Here is a 20,321-nt window from a genome sequence, read left to right as displayed (position 1 = left end):
CATATTTGAAACAATTAGACAGCTCATTGGCAAGTCATCATCATCAGCCGTGACTAATCCACTGCTGGATGAAGGCTTCTCCCAAGCCATTGTCATCTCTCACGGTTCTATGATGTAATAAATCTCGAGCACCTGTACACATGCTGGATTCATCTTTCCACCGCCGTAGTAAACGTCCTTTCGGATGCGTTTCCCTCCTTTGGCTCGCACACTCGCATTGGTCTCAACCACCGACCAACATTCCTTTTGGCGACTTGTCCCTGTGTGAGCCCACTTAATTTTACCCAACAGCCAATGTGACGTCTAACTTTCGTGTGTTCGCCAATCCGCGTGTCCCTCTGTCTCTCAATGCATCTGACGCATGCATCACTCAATGCTCCCTTGCGTACTTACCGGTTTTTGTGCAAGTACCGCCCTCTATAGCTCTCAACGCTACAGCTCGGAATGTCACTGCTCAAGTCGACATGGTTAAGCTGTTTCATGGCCTCAAGTCTTTCCCCTCCTCCCCCACTTGTCATTTCACCTCCCCTCGCGTTCCATCTTGGTACCAGGAGCGACGGCGCCCATACAAAACAAAGCTTGCGCCTCAGTCGCCCCAAACGTCCACGTGAAATAAGTTGCCGTTCTCAAGTCCTTTCCCTGTATTTCCATGGATCCCCTAACCTGCAATCACTTTTGCTCCCCATTTCCTCCCGACAAAATCAGCGATGAGCAACGGCATTAAAACATATTACATTACTCTAGTAACTATAAGAGGTACGATTCGCCAATGAACAGCATCTCGTTATTTAACGATACAAATTACAGATCACGTGGAAGGGCGTGTAATTTAAACGTCAATCACACATGTCAATTAAATAAAGTGTTATTTTTATAGTTGGATCATCAATAATCGAGATTCCAACATCATGCGGTGATCCAGGGCTGATCACACAAAAGCGGTAAACCCGCCCCAAAGGCTGTAAACCAGTCCAGCGATCAGCACCACGACCGTGAGAAAAAAAAAGTAGCTACACATTATACACTACATAAAACTTAATTAAAATACAGCACATGAATACATCACCCATGCAGTTTTCGAGATTGGAATGGTAAGTACGATACAGTAAATACAATAACTATTTACAGGATAATATTTATTCCTAACTATTTGTATGCTTATTTATGCCAATTTCTTCAACTAAAACACATTTACAAAATACATAACACCTAAAACATGCAATACAAGAATGTGCAAATACAAGCCATTTTAAATAATGATGTAGCGATTATCCGGCGTTTTTAAAAATCCCGCACCCCCTCTACCCCACCCCGCCGGATAAATCGGACCTCACGGCTAGCTACCTCTCCTGCCCCTACCCGCCCGCTTACCGTAGGCCTCCTCGATTGTGGCGCAGTAGGGGTTGATGCCCAGATTGTCCTGCCGTGCCTCCTGCTCGCCCAGCTTCAGGATGTTTTCCAGGCCGTTGAGAGCCACCTGCACGATCTTGGCATCCATCACGGTGAGCAGGTCGCACAGCGGCTTGATGCAGCCCTGCTCCACCAGAAACCTGCTCCACGCAAACCGGGTCGTTGCGGGGGGAAAGGGGAAGGGGGGGGCAGGCGGTACCGTCAGTACTGGGAGACCTACTTCCCCCGATCCCTCCATCAAACAATGATTATATAGAGGTAAGCCAAACAGCGGCTCGGGACGTTTGCCACCGACGTCACTTTTAAAACGCGATTGTTCATCGTTCGACTGCACGTTCACGAACATTCCTTCCCAATTCCCTTTCACTGGGTTCTGCAGCAGTGTTGGAAATGTCCGTCTAAAACTAAATTCGTTTTTATTTTATACCAGGTAAGGCTTCACAGACCTATGTAGCTTTTTTCAGAAGCGACCTGGCTATCACAAATGATAGCGTAACGAAGTGGCTTATCGTGTAGATGTGTCGCTGACAAATACTCAAATGCATGTTACTGTATGAAGGGAAAAACCGGCGGACCCAGTGAAAAATCCATGCGACCACGGGGAGAGACATGCAAACTCAAAATATACAGGTGTTAGGCTCGGGATCGAACCCACGATCTCCTGCATACCAGGCGAGGTAGTTATATAACATCTCGTCACCATGGCGACAGGGCCAAATATCAGAGCATCCCTATTTTGCTATTGTTAGTCGTGGTTTGTGCACCCCCATGCTTTTAGTCACCTCTGCATGAACAAACTAATTTGTACAACGGTCAGCGCGTTTATATTGAAGCAGTATTTGTTCGATCAATAGAATCAATCAACACTGGTATAAATTTTTATGGAGGTTACATACAACAAATTATCCGGGAAATAATTAGCAAACGTCTCTTCATAAAGTTTGTATGGGCTAGGTTCACGGAAAGCCTGCAGATTGAATACATTTGGAGAGTAGTTTTTTTTTTATAGATTTATGATCGAACTGTGACAACTGATTCACAACAGGCATAGAAAATAAGCTATTGAACAGGTTGCCTTGGCTGGAGTACAATTCAGAAAGTTTCCCTTGATAGAGAAAACGTATCTATAAGGGATTCATTTTTCCTGCTTAGCCGCATGATGGGCACAGCTCATTTTCTTTACTTGAATCAACTCAAGCAAATAAAGTGCGCCAAATGGGTAAGCAACTTTGTTTTAACATCTCTCTCAAGAGTAGTACTCAGACAGCAGTACCCTCCTCACACGATCTGCCGGACAATAGTGGAGTCTTCAGAGGTACTAGGCAGTAGTACAACACCCCTCTTACTCGGTCTGCTGAGACAGCAGTACCATCCTCACCGGATCTGCTCAGGGGTGCCACCGGATGTGGCGTTAGTGATGGCCCAGGCTGCTTCTTTGCGCGTTCGGAACTCCGCCTTTTGCAGGATCTCGATCAGCACCGGGAAGATGTTGGCATCGATGACCGCCTGGGCAAAGAAATACATTTCAGTGTGAAAATGATAATAGGTTTTGACGGATATTCTATGTTTAAAGCAGGACAGCGGTTGCTTTAAGAAGTTCTGCAAAAATCTGCCCTGATGACCATGGCATGGTGGCGCTCATCCAGCAGTGGATTGACAAGGGGCTTGACACGTACTGATCGGTGGCAGTGGGTTGACCAAGTCCCACAATCTAGCCTTCGGTTAAGACAAAAGCGTTGTTAATTTCGATAACAATAAAGGTAGCAAGCAAGCTGAGAACTTAAAACTACATTCTCTACAGCAGTTCACCAAAGAAGATCATGGGCTAGCTGTTATAATAGTTTGACTTAGGATTATAGCACGGTTAAGATGGGTGCAGCGACAGATAAATATTGTTCTGGGCACGTTGTCGAGGTGGTCGGGCCTCACATGCAGCCACAGGCCAAGTAAAATGTTACCACGTACTGGCTGTAAGCCCCCTCACTCGTCATGCTTCAAGGTGCACGTGGAATGTGAGACCTGTATCTGGGCCCGGCTGCCAGCTGTAATATTGGAGATGGTCCAGCAGGCCTCCTTTTTGATCGACTCCTTGGGATTGCTCAGCAGATGCAGCAGACACGGCAGCGCCGAGCAGTTCAGTATCACCTGTGGTGTGGTAGAGGGGTGTGCACACGGAGGGGACGAGAGAGGGCAGTTTGTGAACAAAAGACAAGGGAAGCATCGTCATAACATGGCGCGCTGTCTCAAGCAGTCAAGCGCCATGTTGGATCCGCGTTCCCCTGCTCCGTCTCGTGCCCCGTTCATAATCTGTCTGGACTCACGGACTGTCACATCATAAGCTGTCCGGACTCACGGACTGTCACATCATAATCTGTCTGGACTCACGGACTGTCACGTCATTACCTGTCTGGACTCAGACCGTCCCTGTCACGCCTCGATTCTATTCACAGGCCTCTACGCACCAATTACCTTTTTCAAAATGAAAGCTACTCTAGAAGCACAGGAAAATAAAAATTAAACATAAATATAATTATCTTGTACTTTGACTAATCTATATAGTTGTGAAAATGTGAATAGTTTTGCGAAACAAAATCTAAGCATCTGCAACAGTTTCGGTTTCCCACAGCCTTGCGGGCAATCACCACTCCACAGAACACAGGTTGGGAACTACTAAACTCAAGCAACTTATTTTTAAATTAACTTGGATCCAATTGAGATTATAACCACTATTCATAACATAACTAATACTCTTTGGTTCTTTCGGTAAAGTCACGTAGAAAAATTATAATAGATCACGACGTTTCGATCGCCACACAAGCGATCGTCCTCAGGTGGGATAGAAAGAAAGAACCAAAGAGTATGGATTCCTGCAGTCACGAAAGCCTCAAATCAACATAACTAATGTTTACTTCTTGTCTACAGCTCTCTATCCATGTAAAAAAAGAAAATCTCAATCTCCCTAACCAGCATCTCCCTACATGCCGACAAGACATTTCCTGGCGGGCAACTCCCAAGAGCATTCGCCGGCCACATGTACGGCACGACTACCACAAGTCGACAAACTCTGGCCTCGGTCAAACTACCGAGGCATGAATATTCAGAGCGGTTGGTTTTTGTTGGGTTTGTCACCGGCGCAGTCGGCCGTACTCCCCCCCACCTACCTGTGTCTGCACGTCGTCTCCCGTCACGATGTTTCCGACAGCGCGCAGGGCGGGGGACACCACCTTCACGTCCGTGTGCCTGAGCGAGACATAACGGTGGGGAGCAGGCGGACTCAACGTGGCACTTCACCATCATGTGCTGCTTTGAACAAAAACATTGTTACGGCATTTTATTGTGTAGTTTTCTTCCCCCAATGTCATCCCAAATCTTCAAAATGTCATGAGAAAATACTGTTTGAGAGTAAAACAAAAACAGTACCGAGAAATAAGAATCGGAGACGAGAGCAAGAATTAGAGGAATCAGAGCTCAATTGCTTTCCGAGTAAAACCATCCTCCAAGGGATTTGCGCAGTGCGACAAACCAGGGAGGAGAGCTCAAAATGACAAACAAATCAAACGAGACCGTGAAAAATGGACTCTGGCGGTGAAGCAGAAATGGGCGAGGTTCGCGCAAACAGTACAATCATCAGGCTCACGAGGGACGTGACAACTGGCTCGGCAACCGTTGGAAAAAAAAAACACAAACTCGTTACCGCACGATGCCGAGTTGGTCACACACACACAGCTGGAAGAGGCCTGACAATGTGACCGTAATTGCGTAACCGATCTGAAAGGGCCTTTCACAGCGAGCATGATGGCAAGCATCAAATTTCAACAGCTGTGCAGTACAAAGTAAATTCGTTGGCGACAGACTTTACAAGGAAAACCCTCACATTTTACAAACCCCATCACTCGCCCAACTCCCCACAGCGAACCAGACACCTCCCTCAAAAGCCATCTCAACAGAGTACGTAACATAATGACAAAAAAAAACCTAGAATAATTCAACTTATTCATCCGTAACATACACAAGTTAATGTTTTAAGTGCAGGCACTGATTTATTTCCTTCGAGCGTAGTTGCCGGAGCAGGCGATCATTACCGTTAAGCGTAAAAAAAGGGGGAAACAAAAGCAGAAATGACAGCAGCTCTGGTTTTAAAAACATAAAAGGAAAAGAGAGACCAAGAGACAGAGCCAGAAGAGAGATATTAATGAAGACAAAGAGAGAGGCCAAGGGAGCAACATTCTCCAGTTTTCGTCTCTGATAAAATACCAATTCGGATTTAAATTCCAATTGGCATAACACCTCAGTGTAAGTTTAACACGTAGGTTTTTGCAGCCCATTTCATCCAGAGCTTTTTTTAGGGTTGGATCTCGTAAATAAAAATGTGTCATTAAATCTGCCACCACCCTATACAGCCAATTACGAAGGTTCGTCACGTAAAGAAAACCTGCCAATTCGTTACTCGTTCAATAGACCCACGACATTTACAATTTGAGTACGACGTCGGTAATAACAACCAGCATCATCAGGCGACAGCCAGAGTCGGTATTTGGCCCAACAGGCAAATGTCTTATGCACGCGTATATTACAATATTTTATGCGTGGTGCATATGCATGCGCACATATTTGCATGTGCATCTGCACATGGTTTCCCGTACACTTTGTACAAGCGACTCCGCTTGGAAATGTCTCACAACATTGCTACAATGCAGAGCATCCCCTATCCTCATCTCCAAAGAATTTCTGACACAAGCCTCAGAATCCACAAACACACTGGAGGCTCCCTTAACGGACAAGATGTCACAGCCTGTTCCGCATCATTTATTTATCCCAAAGGATTAATTTCCGTATTATTTGCTAAAATCTTAAATAATAGATCGTTGCACATTTCAGCCTACATACCCGTGAGCGCAGCAATCAATTTCAAATCGATAAACTGTTACGCAAACCACCCGCTAATTGGGATTTTACAACTAAAATATCACGATTGCCAATTCAAGGCACAGTCTGGTCTACAAGCCAGGGTCTGTGTGTGAATAGAGGCGGCAGGATCTGCGCTTTGGAAATCCTTTTCATCCGAGCCGAGATGCCGCGTTCTCGCAGGAACGCCATGTCCCAGCCGTTCCCTCCGCATCCCGCTTTGTGTCACTCCACGGCACCCCTATAGCGTCACCTTAATTCAACCCTGATCAATGCGCATCGCACATCAAAGTAGCAACCCGGTCAGGGAAATTTTTTAAATGTAAAAAAAACCTTCCAGGGTAAATAAATAATGAAGTGCGGCGCCGGCATGCTCGACTATTTTACTTAAAGGTGGGCCCAGTCTGCTCACGTCCTCCCATCCAACTTCCAGTCGATAGGAAACAACCCCTATGCCCTACACCACACAGAAGGGCTCCCCCTCCCTGCAAGCTGTCAACTAATCAATGGACAAGGCGGCTCAACAAGAGAATCGTGGCGTAGCGCGAGCGATTTCTACGAGGGCAAATTGCATCTAACAAGGATGTAACGCTCAGTCGCAGAATAATATCGTAAGTATTTAGAGTGACAAAGAGCTGTACAAGCACATGAACAACTTTAGTCGCTTACCTCGATATCAGATTTCAAGTGTGGCCTTTAAAAGACTACCTTCTAGAGAGCGAGACTATTTAGCAACAATGAGCACTTTTTTCCAGGGAACAGCAGTAGGTGAGACACAGGGTGTTGTGAAAATGTCTTCTACCCATTATTATTGTCGTCAACACTCGATAACCCAGAGTAAATGGGGGTCATGGGGCAGAGGGGTGGCCCAGGTGAAACTAAAACAAGGTTCAAGTGAAACACGTGTACACAAGGCTGCATACTACCGCTTCCTAAAGCAATGGGTTTACAGGCACGTGGGCACTGGGTCATTGACCCTTGTGGGCAGTGGAGAACTGCTACATACAGAACCCGCGTGAGCAGGTTAAAAAAGTGCTAATGAGTGCAGTTAATCCGCGACCCGTGTTAATCCGCTCACAAATAGTGAAGACTTAACTGTATTATTAACTACAGTAAAACCTTGGATTGCGAGCATAATTCGTTCCGGAAACGTGTTTGTAATCCAAAGCGCTCGTATATCAAAGCGAATTTCCCCATAAGAAACAATGGAAACTCAGATAATTCGTTCCACAACCCAAAAATACTGTATTCATATAAAAATGATTAATACAAAATACCTTTTTATATTTTTATTATTCAAATTTAATAAAACGTAATCAAATTCATTAATTAAATTTAATCGTGGCTGGTGTGAGGGAGACGAGAGAGAGGAGAGGAGGGCTATTGTGTAGGACGACTTTCACTTGCAGTACAGTTACTAAAGAACAGTCACTACACTTGGACACAGAATAAAAAAATGCTTTACGCACACACTCGTGGTCACAACACTATAGTAAACAGTATACTGTACTTATTCTTTGGTTCTTTCGGTAAAGTCACGTGACTTTACCGAAAGAACCTAAGAATAATTCCTGCAGTCACGAAAGCTCCAAATTAAGTATACTGTACGCTCGCACGGATGTTGACTATACGAGTGAGGCACGCTGAGACCGAGCATTGGAGACGATTACCCACAATCCCGCAGCGAGAGAGAGAAGAACCATCGGCTCAGTTGTGATCACGTGATGCTCGGCAGACAAAGCGTATACTGTACATACTACAGTACTCTCATTGCAAGACCTCGCTCAAATTAATTTTTATTAAAAATGTTTGCTTGTCTTGAAAAACCCTCGCAGACCAAGTTACTTGCAATCCGAGGTTTTACTGTATTATACAATCCCATTGTCTTTTGCCAAGCATGTAAAAGCTTCCTCAATTCAATAAACATATAACATTTTACACATTACACCTTTCAGATGACTGTTTCTGGTAATTTTGCGTTCGTGACGAAATGGTAAAAAATTTATCGTATACACGCATGTGTTGCATAACGCTCTCAAATGTGCAATTGTGCTCAGAATTATTGAGCTGACGGGACAAAGCACGTTTGAATATATGCAACCAGTGCTATTTTTGCTCTGCTTTGTCTTTTTAAGGATTGGGCAAACCTCTGACCAATTGGCCAGTTTCTATCGGTTAAGTCCCAAATAGAGCAACAGCTTCATACAGCAGGTTCGTCCACATTGGATCATCGTTATGGGCAATCGTGACACCGTGCTACAGACCGACGGCCAGAGCGATTGCATTCACGCTTTCAAACAGATTCGTAAAGAGTAAAAAATTATGCATCACATGGTGGGGGGTGTGGGGGTGGGGGGGAGCAGTGGAAACTCACATGAGCAGCTCAACGAGGCGACGGCACACGCCCGAGTCGATCACCGCCTGGATCTTGTCGTTGGGGCCATCCGACAGGTAGCTGAGCGCCCAGCAGGCGTCCGCCAGGATGTCCGTGTCGGTGCTGTACAGCAGGCGTGACAGCACGTTCAGGCACGGAGACACCTGGGGGAGGGGAGGACGCACAAGGAGGGTAGTAAGCGCGAGTGTGCAGACGCACGAACACAGGCAGACAGGTGGACGTTGCCTGTGGTTGCACACTGCAGCAATGGTTTGTACATGCACGGACAGCCCTTTTGTCGGTCCACTCCTGGGTGACGGCTGCCCCACACTGTGTGGGTTGTGGGGGGGTTTGGTGAAAGTGGGGTACATAAATGTGGGAGCACCCATCCAAGCACTAGGCAGGCTCAACCGTGCTGTGTCCCGAGATCTAATGAGATGGGGGAGCATTCCAGGTGATTTGGTCATTGGCAATGGTTTGAAATTATATTCATAGCAATAACAATTGTCTACAATTGGTCTTCACGGAAACAAATGGGCTTTTTTGTTAAGAAAACCTGGGCAAAGCACAGGGCCCGGAATTTCGAGGGCAACACCGTGTTTGCACGCAAGCGAAACTACATCCGTCAGGCGGCACTGTCACCTTGGCAAAGTCGGGCGGGGGGTTCTTTCCACGGCAGAGGTTGGAGAGCGCCCACACCGCGTTCCGCGTCATCGTCAGGCGGTTCGACTTGGTGAGCAGCCTGCGTGGAGAGAGGCAGGACCAAGACCGGTTCACACTTCTGCTTTTTTCCCCCTTTCGGCTTCTTCAAAATCGGAATCTTTATTTATGCCGGAGGAATCCGCTAAGCTACGAAGCTCTTTTTGACATACGATGTCCAGTACGGGCACGAGGTCAGAAAGTTTCAACAACAATACAAAACACGAAAGAAAGCGGATACCAGAGTTAACTCTGAGATCACTTCAAGTGACCTCTCATCCACATAGTAAGAGGATGGGGGCAGAACTCTCTCACCCAGTATGCCACAGTAATGCATGTAGCAAACCCAAACCTTTAATTTTCAAAAGTCGGCATTTTTCCAATTTTAGCGCAGAACCAAATGTAACTCCAAGTCTTTTGTGTGCGGTCATTAGCGAACGCTCTCCCGTACTCGTTATTGGCTCCCTTTTGCTAGCAAGACAAATGATAAAATCGCCTGCCTTTGTCGTTGTGCCTTCACCACCGGTTCCCCACCACACCTCGCTACTCTCGCCTTGCACTGAAGCTCAAGGTAGAACCCTATGCAGCACCCTATGCAGCAACGTCACTCAAAATCTGCTTCGGACACAGAGGTCTCGAACTGTTACAGCCTTGCGTTGGTTCTCTGTTGTCGCCCCCTAGGCGTGGAACTATCCCTTTGCACATCCGCAACATCAAATGCACCGACTTTCAAGAAACATCTAAAGGCCTATCTGTTTGGTCAGGCTTGCGAGCAGCCCTGAGCTTGGCTCCACGCCTCTAAGTTTTTGACTTGTCTGCAAAATCTGGTGAGTAATAAATGTCATTATCACTAACAGACGGCCACAATCAACTTCTTTCGTACGGCTGATGTAGTCGCCGCGCGACGCCTCCTTCGTATTTGTGGATGGGGCGTTGTGTTGTTATAAAATCACACGGAGGGGTACCAGGGGCAACCGTTCTTCGCACTCACTGCAGCAACGGCGCGAGGATGCCACACTCGAGGACGTAGTCGCGGCACTCGGGGCTGTCTCCAGCGATGTTTCCCAGCGCCCACACGGCCTGCGGCAAGGGGCGGCAAGGGGCGGTGGGGACAGTGCGGGGAGGAATGATGTCTCCCGATTTACATTTGTTCACTCATCCATGGCATTCCTTTCTTTTTCTCTCTAAATGCAATTCTGAGAACATTTATTTTGTATTTGCATACTTTTAGCATTCGTTCCATGTTTTTTGTTTGTGTCCATACTTCTGATCCATGATGCGGCTGGTCTATGTAACAATTTGAAACTTTCCTCTCGGGCACACTGGGTGTGCCGATTTTGATTATTATATGCTGTTTAAACTCGACTTGGGTTAAAACCCACCATCAGTAACTGTGGCCGACCTATAGTAATGATATATGGCCTATATTTGTATGCTATCTACAAGGAATCACCACACAGCAAAAACGTATTGCGGTGACACTCGACGACCTTTAAAAAGGCACTCAACCTAAACACTTCCTCCGCTAGGTTGGAATTCTTAGTTACTGCCACTTGAGGGAGGACTTAAGACAACACTTGCAGTAAGAGATTCGAGAGCAATATTTCCCCACCCATTGGGGAACAAAAACACAGTAATGGGAATGAGAGCAAACACACTTGAGCATCCCAAGTTGTTTCTGCAGAGTAGAAAAACGTGAGGTGCTGGTCTAAATCGCATTGTGTGGTTAATGAAACCCTGCTTTGTGCTGTGAGAATTCCAGGAATGACAGCGAGGCAACATTAGGACACTGGATTAGCGCAAAAGCGGTCTGCACTGTTGCTCATAGCCAGACGCAGAGGAGTGTCCATTAGCGAAACTATGTGATGAGGTTAATGGTCAGGTAAACACCTAGTCATTGACCACCCATGAATGAGGAACAGCTACAAATTAAAACTGCATTTAGTAAATATTATAAAATACATTTTCCAACAAAGGCTTAGAGGCCACCAATAATGGATATTTTTTCTACTGCCTTGCTGATGAATGGCAAGTATTAGCAATGTGCAGTGAGCAGCAAGTGCCTCCGAATGCAGTGCGCACTAAGCGAGCCTGTGGAGTGGAGAGTACGCCAAGCGGTACACGAGTAAGCGTGGTGGGAGGCAAATGCAGGAGTACGCGGTGAGTAACAAGCGATCGCACGTGCGGTGAGCGAGCAGTCCATGTGTTTGGGGTTACAATCGCTCGCCGCGCCTGGTGCATTACAGGAGCAGCCGTGAGTCGCGATTGTCAACGCGCCGGCCTGAGGTTGCGGGCATGGCAGGCAGGCGTAGGAAACACACAAGCCACATTCTCCGGGCACCAACCCCTAGTAAGTTCATCCAGGCAAAGCCGACGACATGTGAACCCTGCCCTACCTGCTCCTGCACGTCCTCAAAGTCAGAGGAGAGCAGCGTGATGAAGATGGGCACGGCGCCGGCCGTGATCACCACCCGCGTCTGCGTCGACGTCCCCGAGGCGATGTTAGTCAGCGCCCACGCAGCCTCGAACTGCGGGCGACACCGGAGTGGACACGACATCGTTGTGAACGGCCTCTCACCTCGCGTACGGCAAGCCGGCACAGCCCCTGCAACGACTCGCTCACGCCACTGCTGCTGGCAGAAGGGCCATCTGCTGGAGGGAACTTTTAGAGAGCCCCCTCAAGAGGGTACCCCAAACTTTACCCCCACCAAATACGACCAGCCGATCAACTAACTTTAGTGTACCCATTACACTTCTGATTTGTAAAGCCAAACATTGGGTGTGCATAAAAAAATATTTTAAATGACCCATAAATTATAAAAAGAATCAACCCAATAAATTAAATGGTCTTGAAATAGTCAGAGTAAGGTTTTGTGGCCCTGCCCGACGAGTTTGGATCCTTGCTAATGAGAAAAAGTTAATCAGGCGTGCTCTGCTGACATCACTGCGGCATTACTGCAATACGTTTTAATGCATCACTACAGCAATGCCATTGCAGCACATGCGACAAATGTTTAAAGTTTTTCTCTCATGACTGAAGTTTCAAACTCAAGTTGGCAAGCCTGGGACAGACCATAGTTTAAGTGTCTACAAAAACCAACATGTTCTTTGCGTGCACCTTTCGTTAAGCATGATAAAATCCCTATTTTCTCCTAAATTCGATAGAATGCCAAATACCCTAAATCATTGTAAATTGCTATTAGTTATTTGCGTGATCGCCACGGGCTGTATAGAGAGTACATCTCGGGTCCACAATAAAGTGGAGCAGCTGTCTACTCCATACAGACCTCAAGTTATATTTGTTATACAACACACACACAGGGATAACACTCAGAAGGCTACTCAAACATGATACAAATCCAATTGCTCTAGTGCCATCTCCTGGTCACCTTGCAGAGCAGTGGGTTTTTGGAAGTCTCGGCAAAGGTGCATGACCCACCATGCCGTGCCTCCAAAGCATTTGGGGATCACGGCGATGTGAAGGTACAGGTGCAGACCCGTAACTACTTGCTCATGCCTCCACTCGTCGACGCATGAGAGAGCCTCCCTGGAGGGAATTTTGGTCGACTCTTCATGTTGGCCAGGTCTTCAAAGTGGTGGGATTCCCCACAATTTACCACACTACACATGGCCTGCTGAGCGACTGTGGCTTAACGATTTAAACTGCTTGGTGGACAGAGGACTCAAACAGGAGGATTTCTCCATAAATCTGGCTGTCGCCTGATGAGGCTGATTGTTGCAATTACCGGTGAAACGTCGTACTCGAATTGTAATTGTTGTGAGTTTACTCTCCAACACACCGGTGTGCTGAACCAGTCACAAATTGGAATATTTTTTTCACGTGACTGGCTGCGTCGGGTGGTGGCGGGTTTAACGACACATTCATATATATGTGATCTAACCCAAAAAAAGATAATATTGGTCGCAAAAGCCTACATGTTAAACGGACAGAGGGTGAGGGGGGGGGGATTTAAGAAGCTTGCGCCACTGTTTCAACAACCACGCCGGGAGACTGAACCAGCAACCTGTGTATTTGGAGGGTTCTGCGCGCTAGCCAGCTGCGCGCGATGGTGTGCACAACATGCACAGAGGAATACGTGCGACTAACCTGCAGCGTGCAGTTTTCCCTCCTCTTGAGGAACTCAACGAAGCGAGGCACCACGCCGGGCGAGACGATTACCTCGTCGATCGGGGGGTTCGGCTCTGAGTTGTGTAGAGGGGGAAGGGGAACATGTCACACAAAGACCCCCGCCCGCCCCGTATAGCCTACGCAGGCTCAGGACAAGCGCCGTTAAGCAAGCACCTATGAAGAACGGTGCACGAGGTGGTGGTGTGGCCAGCACTACACCCGGCCACCTTTGTCTCCATCGTTTTAAAACATATACACCACACCGAGCACTCATTTAAGGCAGAGTTGGCAACAGGGAGGCCGAGGGACTGGTTCAGCTGTCACTGTCCACCGATGTTAGCCGTGGCCAGAAATCAAACTCGGGTCGCCAGGTTCGTAGCAGTGCGCTCACCCACCACTATGCCACTGCTCCCTGCACGTCTCTCACACACACGTACATGTCAAGATGCTATATACGCTGCTCCACGTTGCCGTTTCCTGCGTCATGTTTCTTTGCAGCAATGAGTGGAACGGCTGTGCGATTCTCATTTCAGAGGTTGCTTCTCAAGGAGAAGAACCATGGTCTGGAGTTCTAGCCTATCAGATGCTTTTCTGGTATAAAACGGTGTTAATGATGAACGTAGTCAATGTATTTGTCCCTTGATTTTATGAACATTTGTATTGGTAATAACCAATGTTGAGAATAGCAGCTTTATCTGTAAGTATGGGAGTCAACACTATAAAGTTTCGTGGCTATTGGTCAAATATTTACATTTTATTGTACGTTTACAATTTTTTTTATCTTATTTATTTTAAATACATACTTTTAAACCCAAACAGTACTGTAAATAGTACTGTCAAAAAACCATGCAAGCGTTTCAATATTTATATCAGAGCAGTTTTAAATCACTTTTTAAAGAATAGTAAATGTAAAAAAAACATCTGGCAGAAAAGGATTTCAACTTGAGTTCACACAGAGAACATTTCCCATTTCCAAAGATGTTCTTGGTGACTGCGATTCCAGCGTTGTAACAAAACATAAAATAGAACTACACTTCTCAGCCACTCCTCCCTCAATCCCAGGTCATGGAAACCACCTTGGTCTTGGAACCAAAACGTCAATGGACTTCACCTCCGGTTGCGATACGCTTACCTTTAGAGAGAAGCTTTCTGAACTTTTGCGTGGCGGCAAGCTGATGCTCGGGGTCGTCAGAAAAAATCATCTGCAGCATTTCAATCGTGATGACCGAAAACTCCTGAAATTAAAACGATGCAGCGTTATTACTACGTCACCTGCCGACCCACGGATATCACGTGGACAGGCATTACCAGATGCATATATTCAAGGTGGCCAATGTAAAGAAGAATATGACCACATTATTAATGTGCTTTGTTCTTTATAAGTAACATTTGCTTGAGAATATGTCACGAGTTATAAGTGAAGCTTATAATCTCCTCGATTTTTGAGTTCATATTATTAAGTATGTACCACCATGGAGGAAAACATTACTACTAAACAATGGTAAAATTTCTCCTCCATTTTATCGTCTCACATTTCACAGAGGCAACTTCTAAGCCAGGGATTCCCTCAACTATATTTTCCAGCGGGCCAAGTGGATGGATGCCATGGTGTAACATGACATCGGCACCTTGTATAGTCCGTAACATGTGACCACTTGATGATTTGTCACCTCTCCAGGTCTCTAACCTCCATTGTTTATCTTTGTTTCTTGTCTCAAGGCTAAATCCCATCTATGTTTTGCTCAACTTTCAACGCTATCATTTGCTTCTGTCTTGGCAGGCAACTCCAAAAGTCTTCACAGGCCACATTTGGCCATGAGCCGCCATTAGAAGAATCCTACTCTTTAAAAAAACCCTACTCTTAATAAAATCACCACTCTCACTACGGAAGACACTTCAATGCCAGTGTCAACTTCTCTCCAATGGCTCATTCTTTGAGTGCAACGCCACTATCACACGAGGGCACGTGACCCAATGAGGGGGCAGCGTGCCAGTTGGGTGGGAGGGCAGAAGGGAAGGGAGTCTTACCCCAGGTATGGTGGTGGTGACGGAGGGATCTTGGATTCCATTGTCCATGGAGACATCCTCATTGGGATTGTCCACATTTCTACGCTTGAACAGCTGACAGGGGAGAGAAACACATACGTCATCACAACCCTGACACTAAAAACTACAAGCACGACTGAACGTAGGCCAGATGACATGCTTCGCTGTTGGTTTCAGCTTATGTGGGAATACAGGTTTCATTGGGTATATACCCTACAGTAAAGTCAAAGGATGGTATGGGCCAGTCTCATCACATAACAAACTTTTACATGAGATTTAACATTAAAATTGCATCACTTGAAAGCAGTGGTCTTCAATTATTTTCGGAGAGGGGCCACTTTCGCCGATAAGACATCAGTGTGAAGACCGCCACACATTTGAAACCATTGGGTTTGACAGCACAATGATGGGGGGTGTTGACAGATGTATATTCTCGGGGGCCGCACGTCAGTGACCGCATTCAAGAACACCAGGGGCCGACGGGCCTTGCAATGAAGAACACTGCTCTGAAGAAAAGTTGACACTACAAAATGCGGCGTCCCAAGTACATTACATCACTGTGTCCATCTTGCACATGGGATGACAAACCCCAGCGGGGGACAAGGGCGCACACAAGCTTGCACCTGCTGCTCGCGCTTTTGCTTGCGCAGCTGAATGCCCTCCTCCTCACGTCGTCGCCGCATCTCCTGCGGATTCAGCGCCTTGTTTTTGTAGCTTCTCATCCGATAGTTCTCCTTGGCTGGGCTCGCCATTATGTCTGTGGGAAACAGCACCAACACACACCACAGCGGTCAGCTACAGGGATTCAGACAGCTCCGCCAGATGAAAATCAAGTCATAATCATTCATAGGTCGGCGGTCACTTTGTGTCGTTAATTGTTACAGACGCAATGCAGCAGTTTTGTTCGATAACAATTCTGTTAGTATTACGTCGGTTTATTAATCACACATTTAAACTATAACCTGACCTTATCCCAGGAAAGAATACTTTACAGATTAAGTAATACAAATGTATGCACACCTCATCATGACAGGATCATTTCTTTCATCACTTAAGTATGCCTCTTAATCCACAATAGGGACACATTTATTCCCCGCAATGAGTGATAGTCACATGTCAATCAAACCAAACTAAGTAACAAACCAAATTGAATAGGGGTTTTATGCAATCATTGGTGACTAAACTGAAACCATGAACTCGTTGCACTTAAGAATCCGATTTCATCAAGTGTGGCTGGAATATAATTGGAACCCAAAAACACACTGGTGCCGGTTCAGTCTTTAGTCACCATCCAGAGTCTATATTTTTAGGCAGCACACAGTGGCCACATGTATCAATCACTGCTGCACAGAAATGTAAATTTAACTACATTCAAAAATATAATTAGAGCAGATTGTTCTGTAAGCATTTTATCTGTTTTCAACAGACAGGGCCCATAAAATCCTGGTTCTGAAAACCAGGTGCAGTACATTAAAAAGAAGTCGAATACGTAACAGCGTGCATAATTTGTCTGGTTTTTCCCCCCTGATGTTACATATTCCGGGCTTAGTAGCTTTGACTGAAGTTGCTCGCACAAAGGAAATGCGCGCAGCACCACCATTATATGCACAACAAAAATCTCCCCACAAAACCCCAAATAAAAAACAAAAGGGGGCAATTAGAATGTCAAAGCAAGGAAATTAACACATTTTCTCCATTGTAAGGGGCACTTTTCAACTCCACAGTACAGTAAGCAGACGACGCGGGGTTACAATTAATGACTGATGTTTTCCTTTTCCCCTTGTGATGCATGTGGAGAACTTATGCTAATGGCGGTGCGGCTGACTATATACTTGTATGTGCAGGGATGTGAATTTACGGAAGTGTTCAAATTTAATCGTCATATAGATTATTTTGACAAATCTTAAATATGTAATCGGCAGCCTTTTGCCAGTCCAACTCTTAATTTAGGCTCCCCAACGCCATGTGGGTTATGGGGGTTGTCAGAACATAACACACTTCACCAAGCTGGTCAGTGCGGGTTGGTCAAAAGGGGGGGGGGGAGGCAGTGCAGGATGTGAAACTGGGGTCACCAGCTTCTTGGCACAGTGTGTGGGGGGCACTGCGTAACCACTTGCGTATAAACATACGCGAATCAGGAACCATCCCATCGTACTGCACGTATCTTGAGCATACAAATAGATTTAATCTTCACATTGCTATTGTTCCGTCTAGTGCCGTCCCGATTGGGCGGTGACATGGCCAAGCGGCAGTGTCTTCGCCGCTTGTTACAGAGGTTCACGGTTAAATTCTAGCCGGTGCCATGATTATCACTGCGGGTGTAATAACCTAAATAATACTAAGCGCCATCTGCTTTAGGCCTCGGCAAGATAAGGTAATTTACCCTTTTTACCGGGTAAAAGGGTTAAGGTAAATGGTAAAAGTGTCGACATGCCAAGGGGTAAGGTAAAGGGTACAGGGTAAAGGTAGCTCGGAACAATTACCCGGTAGGGTAAAGGTAGCGCCAAGTATTACCCGGTAAATACGGTTCCTTGTTTAACGCTAAAAGCTCGGTGGCGCAGTCCTTGGCCTCCATTTAATAAGTACAATTAAAAAAAGTTTTTTAAACACGCTTTTATTAAATGTACTAGTAATGGCAGAACTCCACGACTCCAGGAAGTGGCCCCGAAGCTTACAGCCAACGTCAGTTAGGCGTGGACAATTAGACCCAAGCCGAAACATAACATATAAAAAATAATGTAAAAAAATATATATTTTTTTATGATAGAATATAGTATTGTCATCAGCATGACATAAGTATACCAAGTTTGCAGTCGATACCATATTGGGAAGTGGGTTAAAATTGAGTTACAAAATTTGAGGATACGACAACGACAACAAGCGTGTAAAATTGGAATCATTGAGAGTATTCTATATGAATAAAGCGCTCTACCCAGCATTTACCTGTTATAAACCTTGTTCATGTGTAGTAGTACCCCAGTAATTACCCTGTAATCGGGTAATTTGTATGTGGTAAGGGTAAAAGGTAGGGTAAAGGTAGGCTCGTTGCTTTTTACCTTACCTGCTAAAGGGTAAAAAGTAGGGTAGAGAGATTGTATTGTGGTAAGGGTAAAAGGTAGGGTAAAGCTAGGCTCGTTGTTTTTACTTTTTAACTTTTACCTTACCTTGCCGACGCCTAATCTGCTTCATTGGCATTCTCAAGAGTAGGCTATTTGTGTGTGCTGGCGTTAATGTACACATTTTCCAAGATAGAAAGTCACCTGCAAAACTACTCAATTAGGATTGTACATAGTAAAAGTCGCCAGCTACTGGCAACCTGATGCTCCATGTCACTCTTGAAAGTGAGACTCCTGCTGGTCTCTAAGTTGTCACCTGATAAAAACGAAAGAAACTTGAAACTAAAAACTGTTTCCACAAGGTTGGCGGTGCAGCACCTTGCGATATTTATCTTCATTCTCTGCCAGTCTCACTGCATTGTTAATCTGCATCCCAGGCCATTTGCTCATGTCATCTGCCCATCGCTTTCTTGGCCTTTCTTGGGATATTTCTGACCAGGTGTACATCGTTTTATGATCGGAACTTTTCTAGACAACCTCCAGATTTCACAGGTTCTCAAGTGGACATCCAGAATAAACCCCTCAAACAGAATGCCTCCTAGCTTAGACATTACTCCATGATACGAGTGTACCATGAACTTTATCAGATCAAGGCTGATGCGCACATCTTCATAAATGGCCTGTGAAATCCAAACAAAGAGTGTACAGAAGTAGACCACTGTGGTGGTCTGTGCTCCTTCAACCGCGGAAAATTAAAACGACACTCCTGAAGCCCCACATTGTGGCTGGTCGACCTCGACATTGGCAATAAGCTCCTGAATATAACGCCATACACGCAAGAAGGGAACGATTCAGTCTCATTGGGCACACCTTGCCCAGGCATCCAAGCTTGCTTACCTCCATGACGAGAGGTTTAAACTAAACTCTCCATTTTCTGCCATGTGGAGCACTTATGCTAAGGGTCCAGCATTTTGGTCAATTGCATTTATAATGGAAACTTAAAAAGTGTTTGGTCCGCGTTGCTTGGTGGGGGAGGCAAATAAAATGTCACAAAGATCTCTGACATACTACTAGCTGATTCTGACAGCCAAATCTGGGCAAGAACCCATAATTAAACTGGAGTCTCAAGTGTAGAAAGTTGATGATATGACCCTCGTGAATGAATGCATTAAAAACATGCGAAAAATTATATATTTTTTACGCAATAATGAAAATCAGTTTGTATTGCAATGAACGCCTGTGCACTGAGCCATCTGAGAAAATGCACCACCACTTAGAGTGGATAAGATGTAATTGAATGTATCCCAGAAGTATATGCCATGTTATTTTTCCAGAGGGCATTCTCTAATGTGGGGCAATAGCCCACTTTTTTCTGCAATACATTTTGAAATTTCAGCCTCGTGACATGATGCAAAATAGTACGCCCAAAAATAACTGTAAAAAACGCACGCAAACAAAAAAATTAAACCCACACAGATTAATGCGACGCACACAGAGGTATGGTTTCACTTGGCTCGGCTGACCCTTTTTATAGCAACATCACACGGGCATCTCTACCATGCAGCGTAAATAACGCATCTCTGAACTAGAGCAGCTGACAGCACAAGCACGTCAGGGTCAGGCTAGGCTATTTAATGCACAGCGACTTGTAATAAATAGTGCGTCAGGTATTTGGGGGCCGGCGATGCGAGTACGAAACGAA

At 45.7% G+C, this 20,321-nt stretch overlaps 1 protein-coding gene across 2 annotated transcripts in view; it reads right to left on the bottom strand.

Moving 5' to 3' along the window:
• The window catches only part of KPNA5 (karyopherin subunit alpha 5), a 38,930-nt gene that overhangs the window by 10,978 nt on the left and 7,631 nt on the right, over positions 1 to 20,321 (bottom strand). For both annotated transcript variants that reach the window (XM_061574804.1, XM_061574805.1), the window contains exons 2-13: positions 16,187 to 16,320; positions 15,546 to 15,638; positions 14,650 to 14,752; positions 13,497 to 13,591; positions 11,785 to 11,916; positions 10,380 to 10,468; positions 9,332 to 9,431; positions 8,690 to 8,853; positions 4,572 to 4,650; positions 3,430 to 3,555; positions 2,789 to 2,916; positions 1,372 to 1,550 (exon numbers count right to left, since the gene is read on the bottom strand). In XM_061574804.1, coding sequence (XP_061430788.1) covers positions 1,372 to 1,550; positions 2,789 to 2,916; positions 3,430 to 3,555; positions 4,572 to 4,650; positions 8,690 to 8,853; positions 9,332 to 9,431; positions 10,380 to 10,468; positions 11,785 to 11,916; positions 13,497 to 13,591; positions 14,650 to 14,752; positions 15,546 to 15,638; positions 16,187 to 16,320 — 1,422 coding nt within the window. The remainder of the gene's footprint in view (positions 1 to 1,371; positions 1,551 to 2,788; positions 2,917 to 3,429; positions 3,556 to 4,571; positions 4,651 to 8,689; positions 8,854 to 9,331; positions 9,432 to 10,379; positions 10,469 to 11,784; positions 11,917 to 13,496; positions 13,592 to 14,649; positions 14,753 to 15,545; positions 15,639 to 16,186; positions 16,321 to 20,321) is intronic.

This window comes from Lethenteron reissneri, chromosome 56, assembly GCF_015708825.2.
Source record: "Lethenteron reissneri isolate LAM-NWPU_2019-01 chromosome 56, ASM1570882v1, whole genome shotgun sequence".
Classification (NCBI taxonomy): domain Eukaryota; kingdom Metazoa; phylum Chordata; class Hyperoartia; order Petromyzontiformes; family Petromyzontidae; genus Lethenteron; species Lethenteron reissneri.
The sequence above is the reverse complement of the archived record's forward strand: the minus strand, read 5'-3'. Positions and strand labels throughout refer to the sequence as shown.